This window comes from Nannospalax galili, unplaced genomic scaffold (assembly GCF_000622305.1).
Source record: "Nannospalax galili isolate Female #2095 unplaced genomic scaffold, S.galili_v1.0 scaffold1051, whole genome shotgun sequence".
In the NCBI taxonomy this organism is placed as follows: Eukaryota; Metazoa; Chordata; class Mammalia; order Rodentia; family Spalacidae; genus Nannospalax; species Nannospalax galili.
This window is the reverse complement of record NW_008331995.1, coordinates 373,250-386,812: the sequence shown is the minus strand read 5'-3', so window position 1 is coordinate 386,812 and position 13,563 is coordinate 373,250. Positions and strand designations below refer to the sequence as shown.

Below are 13,563 nucleotides of genomic sequence, written 5' to 3'. Positions count from 1 at the left end.
CCCCGCCTCCGCCCACCCCGCGCCCGGCGCCCCGCCCGACCCATCCGCAGCGCCCTCTGCCGGCAGCCCCGAGCCGCAGGGCTCCGCGTCGCCTGCAGGCGGCGCTTGTCAGGCGGGGGGGATGGGGGGTGCTTCCGGGTGCGAGGACCTCCCCTTGCTGTGGGAAGAGAGTCCCAGGGGGCTGATGTAAGGATCAGCGGCTTCCCCCTCTTTCCTTGGGGAGGGTGAGATTCCAGGTTATGAGTCAGATTTTTAGATCCACATCTCCCCATTCTTCCTATTACCCACCCCATCTCAGCCATAGCAACCTGCGTGCATCAAAAAAACGCTGGTAAGGCGCTAGACCTGCACAGGTGTTACCCGCCAGGCCACTACTAAGGCAGGACTATTATTATCTGCATTTGCAGATGAGGAAACTGAAGCTTCATGAGGTTAGCTCATGTCTGGGGAAGTACCGCTATGGAGAACTTTCTGGATTGATGGAAATATTCTTGGTGTTGTCATTAGCTACAGCTGTGACAGACTGAGTACCTGACTTTTTTATTTGCTTTGCTTTTAATTAGTTTAAATAACCACGTGTAGACTGTGGTACTGGACCTTGCTGGTGGAAGAGTTCAAGGTCAGTAGGACTAATCCTGACTCCCCCAGGAGTCACACTCTCTTTCCCCACTGCTCTGCCTGGTGAAGTGGGACCTGGAGGTTTTACCTCCAAGCCTGTAGGGATGAGGCCACAGTCCCTGTCTCCTGCCTTTCCTCACCTCCACCTTGCCCCACTGCAGACTCTCTCCTACAAGATCCTTACAGTCCTCCCAAATGACTCTTCACAAAACAGAAATCAGATTGCACCCTGCCTTTGCTAAAACCACTGGTTTCCCTTTGCAATGGACCGTCTAAACCTCCTGCCCTGGTTGTCCAGCAATAGAAATGTTCAATCTCCACTTGAAACAATGACTTCACCTCCATGCTCCCTTTTCTCCACACTCACTCAGTCATTACCACCAAGGCCTTCTGCCACCACCCAAACTCGCCATGGCCACACCTGTCCCAGGGCCATAACACATGCCAGTCCATCTGTCTATGATGCTTCTCCCCACATGGCTGGTTCTTCTTCTTGGCCACCAGATCTCATTGCACACATCAACGTCCCACCAAAAACCATTCCCATCACCTAGGCAATTCTCACTTCCATAAAAATGAAGCTTTTAACTTAGTTCCTATTTATTCTGCTCCAGAATGGGAGTCACTGCTATAGTTCCATCACCAAGAAAACACCACCTGGCACACAGTAGGTATTCAATAAATATTAGTTGAATGAATGGATAATGGCAACCGCAAACTTCAGATTCTGAGACCTCTGAAGGCTCAGAGGCAGAGAATTCTGGAATCCAAAACTGCTCAAATCACCCTACTACAGAGTGGCTCAGTGCACAGCCTCAGAGGACCCTTGGACAGAGCAAGTCAGAACTGCAAAGACCTACCCCACCACACCACTGTTTGGCAAACACAACATTGTGTTTGGGGGTGCACACCTGTCATCAAAGCACTTGGAGGCTGAGGCAGGAGGATTCAAATGGAACATCAGTGTTGGTTACACAGTAAGAACGTGCCTCAAATAAACAAAACATATACACACACACACCACCAGTACCACCACCAATACCAGCAACAATGGCCCAGAAGGGTGGGAAAACTTGCCATCAAATCAAGATGGTAACCTGGCCAGCCTAGAACATTTGGTTCTCTTTGGCAGTGGCCCCCAGACTCAGGTGAGGCACAGCTCAACTTTGCAGAAAGCCAAAAGAGACCCCATGAGCTCTCTGACACCTCCCAACCCCCACCCCCACCTCCCTCCTCCTCAGTGGCCAGAGTGGGGGAAGGGCAGCCAGTGCCTGCACTCCAGATGTGGCCCAGTCAGCAGGCTTGTGGTAGCCCGCTGAGGAGGGCTTGGGGGAGGGAATGCCCGGGCTGGCCGGTGCCTCACAATGAGGTTTTGTCCCTCTGGGGGCCATTCTCAGAGCTGTCGCTCTTAGGTATATAAAGTAGGATTTTGCTGGAGGCCCAGCTGTGGGCACTGACTGCAGCTCCCCCTTCCCAGCAGGGGCTGCGCCAAGGGGGGAGGGGGCCACACTGAGCAGCCCATTCTTTTCCAGCCTTTGCACCCAGAAGTTTGTCCTCTCTGCAGACTCCCTAAGACAATTGTTATTCTGCATTCTGGCCCTTAATCCACCCACAGTCAGGCCTGCCTATGGACAAAGTCGACACCTGGTCACTGCATGCAACTTTCAAAGATGAATTTATTTATTAGGTTGCCTGGGGCTACCACAAAAAGAGCCTCCCTTTGAGACTCCACCTACCCAAAGATCTTCCCTCCACATCCACACATTGCACAGAGGGATAGCTGAAGACTTCAGCGTTGACCTTGTCCAGGTCACCAAGGGTTAGGAGGCAGGAGAGACCCACCACATTATCAGGACGATGGTCTCTTCCAACTTTGGTATAGGCCTGAAGTTAGAGCAGGCAGAATACAGGCCCTGTTAATACCATGGGAGCTGGCCTGCTTGGGGAACTTGGGCGGTACAGTTTTCCCTGATTTCACTAGGTCGGTCCAAGCACAGGTGGACCTGCTCCATAGCAGGGCAGTGTCAGGACTGGTAAAGGAGCCTAACGAGGCCTTTGTACCAGGACTTTGAGGATTGCCATCCATGGAGATGGTTGCTTTATGCTGTGTGACCCTGAGCAAGTCACAGAAACTCTCTAGCTATTTGCTCGGCTTCTGCCACACTAGGGTGAAGATCACTTGCAGACCAGTGAGATCACCTATGGGAGAGGAGACTGCTAGGTGAGAGTGGAGGCCAGAGTCCTAGGCTAGGCGGACAAACCTCTGGATTTGGGCTCTACATCCATCCGTACGTCCTGTGTGACCTGAAACAGGCCTGTTTCCTCTTCTGTTCAGTTTGTGGGGGAAGATAAGCTTTAAGGCCAAGAGCCCCAGCACCTTATCAAGTGGGGTCACAATGAAGTTGTGGGTCAGGCTGAGTTGGGAAGGAGAAGTCAATGTTTGACTCAGCCAGGACCCCACACCAGGCTCTGCAGGCCACAGTGGGTGTAGCTGGAGAAACAGTGCCCCCTGCTGTGCAGAAGGAGCTCAGGGCCCGAGGCTCACAAGATGTTCAGCTATCTACCCACCCTAGGCTCTCTTGCCACTCCCCAGCCTCACTGCTCTGGAGCCAGGCTGAGCAGGGGTCCCTGGGCCTGGCCAGGTGTTTACATTCCCTTAGAGAAGCCCTCAACAAAATTTCTTAGTGGCTTCTATACTTCAGCTACCCCTCTAAGAGCCTCATTTCTGCCCTAGTTCTTGGCATGGGTGGGGGTGTGGGGTAGCAGAATGGTGGGCATGATCAAACCAGCCTGGTATCCCAATTGTTACTTCTGTATCTCAGGCAAGTAGCTTACCTACCCTAAGTCTCAGAACACTCAGGGAGGGACTAGGGGCTTCCCAGCTTCAAGGCCAAAATGTGATAGACACCAACCCCTCCAGTACATTTCACGTGGACTCAACAAGTGGCTGCTCTCACACACTTGGGTCTTTGAGGGTACTTGTGGCTTTCTGTAACTAGTGTCATCGTGGGCCTGGACACTGCAGGGCCAGAAGCTGGAGAGAAATGCAAGACCCTCCTTGACCTAGAAAAACACACCTGCATTTTACTTTTTAAAAATTTGTATTTATTTTTATTTTATGTGCATGAGTAATTTACTTAAATGTATGTAAGTGCACAACATGTGTGCAATGCTGCAGAGGCCAGAAGAAGGCATCAGATCCCCTGGATCTGGCTGGAGTCATGGACCGTTATTAGTTGCCATGTGGGTGCTGGGAACTAAACCCAGGTCCTCTGTAAGAGCAGCCAGTGCTCTTGACCACTGAGCCATCTCTCCAGCCCTTATTTCACTTTTCAGTTATGATTTTTTAATTACATTTATTTTTGGAGAGGGGGTTTTCATGTGCCATAGAGTGTGTGTGTGTACATATGTGTGAAGGTCAGAGGACAATTTTTCAGGAGTCAGTTCTCTCCTACCATGTGGTCTCTAGGGATCAAACTCAGATCATCAAGCTTGGTGACAAGTGCCATTTTACCAGCCTAGCACCCACAGTTTAACAAAACCCAGCCACACAGTTCTATCCCACTGGGCTGTTCCTTAAGCCACCCACTATGCCCTGTGTTTTGTGTGGAGAGGTGGTGAACCTCAAATTTCTCCATATGCTTTCTGGTTTGTCTAGGGAATGGCCTGAGGTCCTGCTACCTCACCCTGCTATGATCTTGACAGTGGGTCCCCATCTTGCCTCCATCCCCATCTGATGAAAAGATCACCTGAGGCAGTGGTGTGCTTCTACATCCAGTTTATACACAGTTCTATACAATATACAGAAACCTTTATATACAGATATATTTATAGAATAAGCTATATTAACTTGTCTCTCCTTTTTACAGCAATATTAGTGTGGATCTTTCATAAAGTACAAAAAAATTTCATGGGAGAATGGCACATGGAGTGCAGAGGGTTTGTGGGGGCCCGGCTGCTCATTGCATATGGAGGTCACCAAGATCCCTGGGAGGAAAGGCCAGCGCAGGGCTGGGAGAGCTTGTGCTGGGGTCTGGGGGACAGTGTGGGGTAGATCTGAGCTGGGCTGAGGGGGGTGGCTCAGATCCCCCTAGATGTGGCATGGGGTGGAAGGAGACGTGCAGCAAGCCCACCCTTCAGGGTTGAGCAGGGAGGGGGCAGGAGAGGGGTGGGCTGGCCCTGGGTGTCTAGGGCTGAGTCCAATTCTACCCCAGCTCCAAGCCTGTAACACAGTAAGGCTGCAGCCTTGGGGGTGGGGGGGTCTGTCCCTGATGGCTCAGTCCTGGGCATAGGAGGCACACCCTAGAGGCCCCTTCCCAGACCCACCCTGGCAGAGGAAGAGTTAAAAGACCAGACCCAAGTCTCCCTGTTGCTGGCTGGAGTGTTTGTTGGAACTTCCCTCTGATTTAAGATTTTTGTTTAATGTTTTGAATTCTAAGAGCCACTGATTTTTATCTTGCTTCTGTGCTAGGCTCAGGCACTGCCTCTGAAGGGGGCAGGGTGGCCAGGATTCTGGTAGGGATAGAAGTCAGAGTGAGGGGAGGCCCAGCTCCCAGGTCTCTGTCTCTAGCTGTCAGAGTGGACAGCCATCCAGGCCACCTCAGCTATGCGGAGTTAGGGTCAAGGCTCAGGGCCAGATACCAATGATCATTAGATGGGGCAACGTGGTCAGGGAAGCCTAGGTGGCCCAGGGAGGCTGAGAGTGGGGCCAGGGTGGGAGGGACCATGCCTCCAAGGAGACGAAGGCACAAGCGGGCAGTTGCTCGCCTGCACACCTCAGTGACTGTCTTGTCCAGAGGCCCCACTTCACAGGCTATATTCTTGGCAGGCTAGGAGGGGCAGGAGGCAGGCAGGGCAGGGAGGGCATGCAGCCCCCAGCAGCCCCTTTCCTCAGGAGTGGTGCACATTCATGCACATGCACACACACACCTGACACTAGCATGCATGACCTCCCCCACCCCAGTCCCATCTCCTGGACTACTTCTCAAACCCATAGGGAATCCTATGGAGGCCTCAGGTTAACCTGGGACAACCCCTGGGCCCTAGGCCCCTCCTCTGGGCAGTGGGCAGGGGATCTCCAGACAGATCCCGCAATACCCTACTCTTAGCCCCTCTTCCTATAGGGCAGACATAGGAGGAGGTGGAGCCCAGACCTAGGAAGGAGTGAGGCAGCCAAGAGAGCAAATGGGCAGAGGCATGTTTGGTTTCAGACCCCAGGGCCCAGAGCTGCCTAGGCTTGGTGGGGTGACATAAAGGGGTCAGGCAGGACCCTTAGGAGACAGGGGCTCCAGGTGCCTTCTTCCCTCCTAGGGCCCTGACTCTACAGCCAAAGGTGACATCATAGGATTGTCCACCACCCTTTGAATGGCCAGGGTCCCTGGGGTAGAAGGTGAGCCAGGAAGTCAGGAAGTGGCAGGTTGGCAAGGCAAGCCCCAGTGGGCAGGACCCAAGCAGATGATGGTCACTGAAGGGGCACCAGGCAGAGAAGGGGCAGTCCTGACCCCACCCTCCTCCAGGCCCCTCTGGGCCCCTCTGCTGCTTCAGGTCCTTCTTTTGCGTGGGGTGGGAGGGGAGTGGGAGGCTACTGAACACATGATTGGGTGTGGGGCTTGGGAACGCAAGATACATCCTGAGCCAAACCCAGCAGATTCTGTAAACATATACAGCACTGTGGGCCACCTTGGTTGGGGGGAGTCACCCCAGGGGGGCTGGCCAGCAGGCACCAGATCTGGGGGATTGGTGGCCAGGGCAGGTGCCAACCTGAACCACATAGAGGATATGTGGGAGAGAGCTGCTTTCTACCTTGGCCCTGGAGAGCAGTCAGAGGGCAGTGACAGGAGCCAGCTTGCCTAGTGCCACTTCCAGAACAGAGGCACCAGCCTGCCCCCGACAGAGGAGTCAGGCTAAGGGCTGAGGATGGCCCATCTACCCTGAAGGCTCCTCTCTGCTCCAAGCCCACCTGTTTTCCCCAGCCATCTTGGTTCTGGGGGTCCTAGGCTGAGGTAGGGATGCAGACCCCCTGCTCAGCAGCAGAGTCCCAGGGCCTGAGGCCACCTGGCCTCTGGGAGCCTCTCCTCAAAGCTACCCAGCCTGGAGTGGCCACCAGGTACCCACAGGGCCTCCATTTCTGGCTGGGGAGGGGCTGGCAGCTGCTGCCAGGTGCTAGCGTGCTGAGATGACCAGGTCATCCTGCTTAGTAGGGCTGGCCCCATGGCCTGTGGGGGTGGAAGTCCGGATCTTATCTGCAGCCAAGCACTCCTGGCTGCTGAGGCCAGTGGGCGTCAGGTCCATGAGCTCCCCGGAGGAGCTGAGTGGGAAGGAGGGTGAGAGCGAGATGCCAGAGGAGGGGTCAGCAGAGCCTGCAAAGAGGCGAGGGGGCTTGGGCACCAGATTGGGCTCAAACTGGGCCCGAAGCAGAATCTCCTGCTGGCTGGGAGACTTGGGGCCCTCAGTATAGTCGCTAGTGGGGCTCTCGGGCACCACCATGCAGTAGAGGTCCTGAAAGGAACTGCTCTTGCTGTCGAGGTTGAAGAGGCTGTCGATGAACTCAGCGAACTCCAGTACCTGAGGGCTGGGCGAGTCCCCCAGACGCCCGTTGTGCAGCGCCAGCTCTCCTCGCGGTGCCGCTCCACCACCTTCTCCACCCGCTGCTGCCTCCTCCTCCTCATTGACTGCACTTGGTGGCCGCTCAGGAGTGACACCCCCGCTGCCCAGAGCCGCCTCCAGGGGCTGCGTGTCCTGTGAGTGTTTGGACAGGCTGTCTGCTGCCAGCAGCTCTGTTCGGGAGCTGAGGGATGGGTTCTCCTCGGGGATGGCAGGGTCAATGTAAAAGAGGTGACCCTCATCTCTCTCTAGTACAGCGTGGAGACTGGGTGAGCCTCGGATGCTGCGGAAGCCCGAGGAGCGGCGGGAGTCGAAGCTGTACAGTGACTCTGTGTCTGAGAGGCTCTCCATAGTGGCCAATGGTGCCCGCCGGGCCTGCAGCTCTGCTGCCAGCCGCTCCTGGGTGGACAGCAGCAGCAGCTCTACAGGGTCTTGGCGGGCTGCCGATGCTGCGGCCACTGGGGACAGCAGCCGCCCTTCGGAGAAGCCCTCCAGGCTCATCTCAGACTGAGACTTGCTCCTGCAGAGAAAGAGCAGAGCCAGGGAGAAAGGGAGGGGAGGACAGTTAATTCAGCTTTTGTTGAATGGTTTGGGACAGGAGATCATGTTTTTTGTGTGTTTGTGTTTGTGTTTGTTTTTGTTTTTGTTTTGAGACAGGATGTCCCTGTAGCCCCAGATGACCTGGACCTCACTATGTAGGCCAGGCTGACCTTAAACTCTCAGAGATCCACCTGCCTCTGCCTCCCAAGTGCTGGGATTAAAGGCATGTGCTACCACGCCCATGGAGATCCTGATTTTTATGTAGCAACTTGTAGGGCTCAGTGGTTAAGAGTGCTTCCTGATCAGTCTCAAGGGTGGGAGTTCACATCCCAGCACCAAGTCAAGTGGCTTACAAATGCTAGTAGCTCTAACACCAAGGGATCTCATGCCCTCTTCTGGTCTCAGTGGGTACCTGCACACACACGTGCACATCCACCCACTTAGACACATGCATGCACATACATAAATAAAAATATAATTAAATAAATAAAATTAAAAACCAACTCATAAGAAGCTAAGATATAAGACAAAAGGTAGACACTGGGTGGACAGGGTGGGAGCCTCAAAGGACTAAAATCCCACTAAGAGCATTATGGTTCCTGGAAACTGATAGGGTCCTATGCATCCATACCCATCACTGTACTGATGGGAGATTTAGGCTTCAAGAGATTGGTTCTGGGACATTCATGAAGCCACTATGGAATGGGAGAAACATAGGGAAGCACAGAGGGATTCGGGCATGGGGAGGAGGGAGCATGGAGGAAGTGAAGGGAGGGTTCCTGCTCCCCTAACTCTCAGAGCTAGCACCCTCCCATGCCTCTCCTATCACTTCCTTCCTCATACTGGGGTTTGTCCACATCTGCTATGATACGGCCTTAAGCTTGGGGCCCCTTGCTCTATTGAGAGGAAGGGAAGGAGGAGAACAGGAGAAAAGGGGAGAGGGAAGGCTGGAAGGACTGGGAAACAGGTGGCCTCAGTGGATACAGGGACCAAGAACAGACACTGGGTTCCCTAAGGAGTCATGCAGCCACCACAGGAAACACACAGATGATGGGGAGAGCTGGCTAGAGGTCCCTACCAAGGGCCAGGAAACAATGACACCATCCCCACTTCTCAGAGGCCAGATCTATGAGCAGGGACGCAGGGCCTGGAGGTAGGGGTCCCAGAAAGGCAAGACAGCCTTTTCCTGGAGTACCACTTTTCTAGAACCTGTGACGATGAGTGTACACTTCTTGGAGTAGGTATGCGTATCTTGGTGCCTATGTGCAGCTGGACTGCATGCACCCATGTGCTGTGGGTCTGCATGGGTACATCCATGCATTTACATGTCCTGTCCAAGTATGCCCTTGGCTATGTGTGGTCTAATGCCCTTGTGTATGTCCTGTAGCTGTGTTCGACTGGATGGAGCAATCTGTGCACTTATGAGTTAATGCTTGTCATAAGCTCCAATGTATAGGTACATCTGTGTGTCTGTGTGAGTACATGGGTGTACATCTGTTTGGATCCAAGTGGGAATGAGTGAATTGGTGTTTGGGTCTGGTGTTTGTAGCTCTGTATGTGCCTTGAAGACCCTACCCAACCTGGGAAATGCCTGAGACACAGCCTCCTTCAGCAATGGCAGGCGGAGAGACAGCTGCAGCAGAACGGGTGAGATCCTCAGCAGAGGGGCAAGTTCAACCCTCTCTCCACATGTATGCAGAGCTTTGGGGATATGCATGGGCCCAGCAGGCCCAGAGGATGCATGAATATGAACACACACAACTGTGCAGACTCCGAGACCACATGCCCCTAAGATGGGGTGGGGGAGGCAGGACTCACCTGACACTGCTGTTGCGGTGGTCTGCAGCAGGCAGCTCCAGGGCCAGGCCAGTGGGCAGGGGCGGCCCCGTGGGCAGAGGCTGCTGCTGGAAGATGAGCTCCGGAGTCAGATCCACCTCGGTGGGGCTTACCATGACCTTCGCAGCAGAGAGCAGTGCCGTCTTCCCCTTGTTGTAGTTCTCCAGCACCTAGGGACAGGATGGGGTGCTGGCAGTGGAGGAGTAGCCAGGCTAGCCCTGAGACCTTCCAGAACAAACAGCATGATGGTTCAGTGGGGCCCCTTTCCTCCTGAAGGAAGTCCCAGGACTTGCTACAGGATGCCTGCCCCCAGAGTAGAGGTTGGAGTGCTCCCCCTGTGTTCAGCCCTTCAGTGGCCAGAGAAGGCAGAGACTGTCCCAGCTTGCCGACATATCTGGTAACAGCTAGCTTTCAGGGCCTCTCAGCTCAGCCTGCTGCAGGGACAGGCCCCCAGGAATCTTCTAAACTTCCTCTTCCCCACCATGGTGGCAACATGTGTGGAAGAAGCCAGGGGTATGGAGTCAAAAGATGTGAGGGGGGTTTTCTGGTCCCCAGAGCCCAGCTGTGGACCGTGGCTGGGCTGTGTAGCATCTCTGATCTTCAGCCCCTTGTCCTGGGGAAAGGGTACAGGGACTCAATCTGTAGGGCACCCATGGGCCCTGCCTGCACTCACCTTGTTGAGCCCCTCCATGACCACGTAGGGCAGGTGCTCATGGAGCATGGCCGGTGAAATGATCACCTCATTGAAGGCTTTGTTGTCACCCCAGATGGCAAAGTAGGTGGGCTCCTCCTGTTCACAGCAGCTGAGCAGGACCCGGAGGTAAAGAAGGGAGGGGTCAGGGTAGCTCTGCTCTGTGCACTTGCTTAGAGAGCTGGGGCTGGATTGGGAAGCCCCTGTCCAATGTGTCCCCAGGCCTGGCTTCTTTACCTACAGCCTGTGAATGGCTGACCTGGAGCCTCAGCTGCATTCCCTCCAAGACCTCCCACTTGCTTTTGGCCTAGGCTACACTTGTTGGGCAGGGTCCAGCTTCCCAGCTTTTTGTCAGGGGAAGCAGCCTCTGTTGGGAAAAAAGGGCTAGGACTCACTCAAGGCTCTGAGAGTGTGAAGTGGGGGCCTACCATCCCACTCTGTTCTTGCCCCTACCCTGGCCCCATTTTTTGCCCACAAGCATCTGCCAGTTAACTCAGTGAACACCAAGGTGTGAGCTAGCCTAGAGCCTGAAGGTGGCTCCTAGGGAACATTGACTCCTAAATGCACCAACAGGGAGATCTGCCCCAGGGGACACCAGGGAAGGGCTGACACAGGGGCAAAGACTGGGACTGTCAAGGAGGGGCCTGGAGGCTGGCCTTTTTCTCCCTTTCCATGCTTTGCAGCTAGGGGAACCTGCCTGTGGGGTCCTGGGCCATTGTCTCCCAGTCTCTGCCCTACTCCTACGTGGTACCTGAGCAGAGGCTAGCTCAGCTCTCTGCAGCCTCTGCCCTGGATCCTGTGCCTACAGCAGTGGCTCAGGGCCTTTGAGCGACACTTACCAGCACTGCTCTGCAGGGTGGTTGTGAACCACATGGATGATGCGGCCCGGTGGGTAGAGCGGGGTGCTGGCCGAAAGGGCAATGGTCAGATCACTGGGGTGGGTCCAGAGCCGTGTGCTGGCCAGGGTGGTCACCTCCACCTCCTCCGGCAGCTCTGACTTGGGGATGCACTTGGTGGCCCCCACGATGATCCGCCACTGTATAGGATCAGGGAAGGGGGTAACAGAGCTGAGCAGCACTGGCTAGGTGGGCAGGACTGAGGGATGCTTGCAAGGAGGGACCCAACAGGGGAAGGCTGGTGATAGCAGGGCAGTGGCCAGAGCATTAAAGGTCAGTGCCCACCTGAAGAGGCAGTGGCTGAGGTGTACTGTGGCCAGGTGGCCAATAAGATGCCAAGGACAGATGACATGGAATTGTTGCATTTCAGGGCTGGCAAGGGCCTGGAAAACCAGCCAATCCCTCATCTAGTGGATAGGAGACACACCCAGTGAGGGAAGGGACTTGCTCACTGTGCAAGTCAGAGGCCAGATAGGCCTCAGTTTGACCCAATCAGATCTGTCAGGCCTGGCCATCTTTGGGTCCCAGCTACCTGCTTCTGGATCTGATGAATGCCCAGGCCTGGCCCTGGCAGGAGGAGCTTGTGCTTCCCAGAACCAGACACCGAGTCTTACGGATCGCTCTCTCTGACTTCAGGCAGCTCCACTGGCAGGAGTACCTTGGTTCCAGTTCTGATGCCTTAACAACTTGCTGTATAAACAAAGTTCCTCCCACACTGGGCCTGGGTCTCCCCACAATGACAGGGTTAGATAATCTGAGCTTGGATATCATGTGTCTGATAGCCTGAAGCTTCCAAGACACTGCTTGGCCTCTTGTGACTTGCCCCTGGGATTGGTAGGGAACAAAGGTAGGGATAGCCAGGGCTTCCTGATGGTCAGGGAGCTGATGGGTGCTCACTTTGGGCTTGGTACTTCGCTGCAGGACATCCAGGAGCTGCCGGCGGAAACCCTCCAGCTGAGAAAGACCAATCCTACAGAAGGGGACAAGATGGCATCAGCCAGACCTGGTTATGAACTGGGAGAGGGGCAGCATATGGGGAAGTAGGGGCACCTGTCCCCAGGAACAAGAAGACAAGTCCATATGGGTCATGATGCAGAGGAGAGCCTGCAGGTCAGCAGAGCAGAGGAGAGGAGCAGCCACCCAGAAGGGTGCTGTATCTTTCTTCTCGCTACAGGACCACCAAGGATGGGGAGGGGACTAGAGTCCTTAGGAAGATGGTGGTATGGATGAATGAGAGATGTACAGCTAGGGAGCAGGGTGAGGCCCTAACAAGGGACCACAGCAAGAAAGAGAGAGGGGCTTACCTGGGCACGAGGTCTTTGCCCAGAACCACAGCAGTCACAAACTCCTTGGAGTATTCCATGGCATCCTCACTGCAACAGAAACCAAGGAGGGGGCTCAGGCCCAGAGCAGAGACTTGGCAGGAGCAGCTCTACTCCACATTCCCAGAGTTGACTTCTGGTCTCAAGGCCTTCCAGGGAGCCCATGGAGTCAGGCTGGTCTTCCATCTCTGTCCTTCCTGCCCATGTCTTACCACAGGGCTTAAGGGGGATCCACTTGGTATTTTATGCAGCCCTCATCCTACCATTATAATCCTCGTACTGGGCCACCACGTTTGTCTAGCCCCAGCCAGCCCCTGACCCTCAAGGGTCTCAGCTGCCCCAGCCAACTCAGAGGCCCCGAGCTGCTTACCTCAGCAGGCCCCCTGGGGGTGAGTAGGCGAAGCACTTGAGGGTCGGGTACTGAGGGCGCAGGAGGAAGGAGAGAATAGCGGCTGTGCCAGCGCCCAGGGAGTGGCCCACCACAATCAGGCCGTAATGTTTGGTTCCGCGGCCCTGGGGACCAAGAGATGCCTGAGAGCCCGGCCTCAGTGTCCCAGCTAACACTGGGTGTGAAGAGGGCTCTTCTCTGAGTCCTGGGATTGTGCTGTCCTGCACAGATGCTAGGGCTAAGGGAGAGCTGAGCTAGATCCTCACAGAGCAAAGAGAAACTGTTGTCACAAACTCCTGCTCATCCTCTAAAACACTGCTCAGTAGTTACTTTAAGGAAGCCCTTCCTGACTTCCCAAGAGTGGCTCACTCCCTCACATTCTGTCTGACCTTTTTTCACTTAGTGATATAATACAAAAAATGCACTCTAGGAGCTGGAGAGATGGCTCAGTGGTTAAGAACACTGACTGTTCTTGCAGAAGACCCAGCTTCAAATCCCAGCACCCACATGACAGCTAAGAACTGTCCGTAACTCCAGCTCCAGGGGATCCTTCTCCAGCACCGGACTCCAGGCTGGATAATTCTACCTAGTCAGTAGAGGAATTCTTGTAAGTCATTGATGCATGACTGTATCAGCTCGCTCTTTCTCTCTTTTTTTCCCCTTAATTTA

General features: G+C 54.7%; 1 protein-coding gene across 1 annotated transcript in view; it reads right to left on the bottom strand.

The window, feature by feature from the left end:
• Positions 1-4,379: 4,379 nt before the first annotated feature.
• Dagla (diacylglycerol lipase alpha) overlaps positions 4,380-13,563 on the bottom strand; it is a 66,431-nt gene continuing 57,247 nt past the window's right edge. The window contains exons 14-20 of the mRNA XM_008827106.2: positions 12,877-13,019; positions 12,489-12,557; positions 12,082-12,154; positions 11,128-11,324; positions 10,271-10,400; positions 9,580-9,767; positions 4,380-7,741 (exon numbers count right to left, since the gene is read on the bottom strand). Of these exons, the coding sequence (XP_008825328.1) occupies positions 6,781-7,741; positions 9,580-9,767; positions 10,271-10,400; positions 11,128-11,324; positions 12,082-12,154; positions 12,489-12,557; positions 12,877-13,019 (1,761 nt within the window). The 3' untranslated portion in view covers positions 4,380-6,780. The remainder of the gene's footprint in view (positions 7,742-9,579; positions 9,768-10,270; positions 10,401-11,127; positions 11,325-12,081; positions 12,155-12,488; positions 12,558-12,876; positions 13,020-13,563) is intronic.